This window comes from Fulmarus glacialis, unplaced genomic scaffold, assembly GCF_000690835.1.
Source record: "Fulmarus glacialis isolate BGI_N327 unplaced genomic scaffold, ASM69083v1 scaffold26296, whole genome shotgun sequence".
In the NCBI taxonomy this organism is placed as follows: Eukaryota; Metazoa; Chordata; class Aves; order Procellariiformes; family Procellariidae; genus Fulmarus; species Fulmarus glacialis.
The window spans coordinates 1,033-2,060 of NW_009220405.1; the positions used below are offsets into that span (position 1 = coordinate 1,033).

At 59.1% G+C, this 1,028-nt stretch overlaps 1 protein-coding gene across 1 annotated transcript in view; it reads right to left on the reverse strand.

Annotated features, from left to right (window-relative positions):
• Positions 1-600: 600 nt before the first annotated feature.
• The window catches only part of LOC104078927 (nicotinamide N-methyltransferase-like), a gene marked incomplete at its 5' end in the record, with an annotated part of 772 nt that continues 344 nt past the window's right edge, over positions 601-1,028 (reverse strand). The window contains 2 exon segments of the mRNA XM_009580754.1: positions 601-898; positions 900-1,026. Of these exon segments, the coding sequence (XP_009579049.1) occupies positions 601-898; positions 900-1,026 (425 nt within the window).

The window sequence follows — 1,028 nt, forward strand, 5'->3', positions numbered from 1 at the left end:
CCACATACGTGCCGGTGCCCGGCAGGTACGTGTTGCTGGGGCTGCAGCTTTTTGTCCCAAAATTTTTACAGGTTTGCTGAAAAGATCAGCAAGTACTCTTGGTTCTGGGAGTGCTGGGGATTGTCTGGGTGCAAGGCATGCTGCTCCCCTTGACGGAATCCTTTTTTCCCCCCAACTTTTCAGCCAGAGCACGCAGGGTTTCTCCAGAAACAGGTCTGGGTTTGGACAATCTCGCTGCCTTTGCGGCCAAACTTTTTTCCCATAGGAATGGATTTTGGTCTCAAAAAAGCGCACCACGGCTGAAGGAGGGAAGCTTCTCAGAAGCTCTGCTCTGACTTGGGAGGATGGCAGGGAAGGGTGCAATTCCTGTCTCTGGGCTGGGGCGAGCTGGCGGGGTTACCCCGAGCCTGGGCTGCTGCTGCGCAGCCAGGGCTTCGAGTGCTGGTGCTGTGCGTGCCGCATAAATCCCAGCCCGCGGACACCGTTAGGGCGCTCACGAGTTTATTCGCGTTCAGATAAAGGAGTAAGGGGTTGTGGGTTACATCGGCGGGGCTTTTTGAAACCGGTCACGCTGCTGTTTTCCTCCCCAGTGCCCACGTGCTATCCGGTGACGGAGGCACGCCTGCGTGCCACGAGGCTCAACACGGCTTCGCAGTCTGTGCGGACATCGCCGGGCAGGTACGGCTGGACCTCGCTGAACTTCGCGTCGAAGCCGGTGCCCTCCACGGCTTCCTCCATGACGTTTCTCTCCGGGTGGAGGCACGAGAAAACCTGCTTGTTGAAGGCGTAGTAGGTTTCCCGGAGGACGGTCACCAACACCAGGTGCCCCCCTGGCTTCACGAGGGCACCGATGTTTCTCAGGGCGCTGCAGAAGGTGGCCAGGTCCTTGCAGGCGGCCCAAGCAGAGGGTGGAGAGGATGCAGTCGGCGGGAGGCAGGGACACGGGGTCCGCGGGGACGGCTTTGGTCACATCAAACTTCAGAACCCGCCTCAACTTCTTTCTCAGCTTCTCCTCTTTCTCAGCCCAC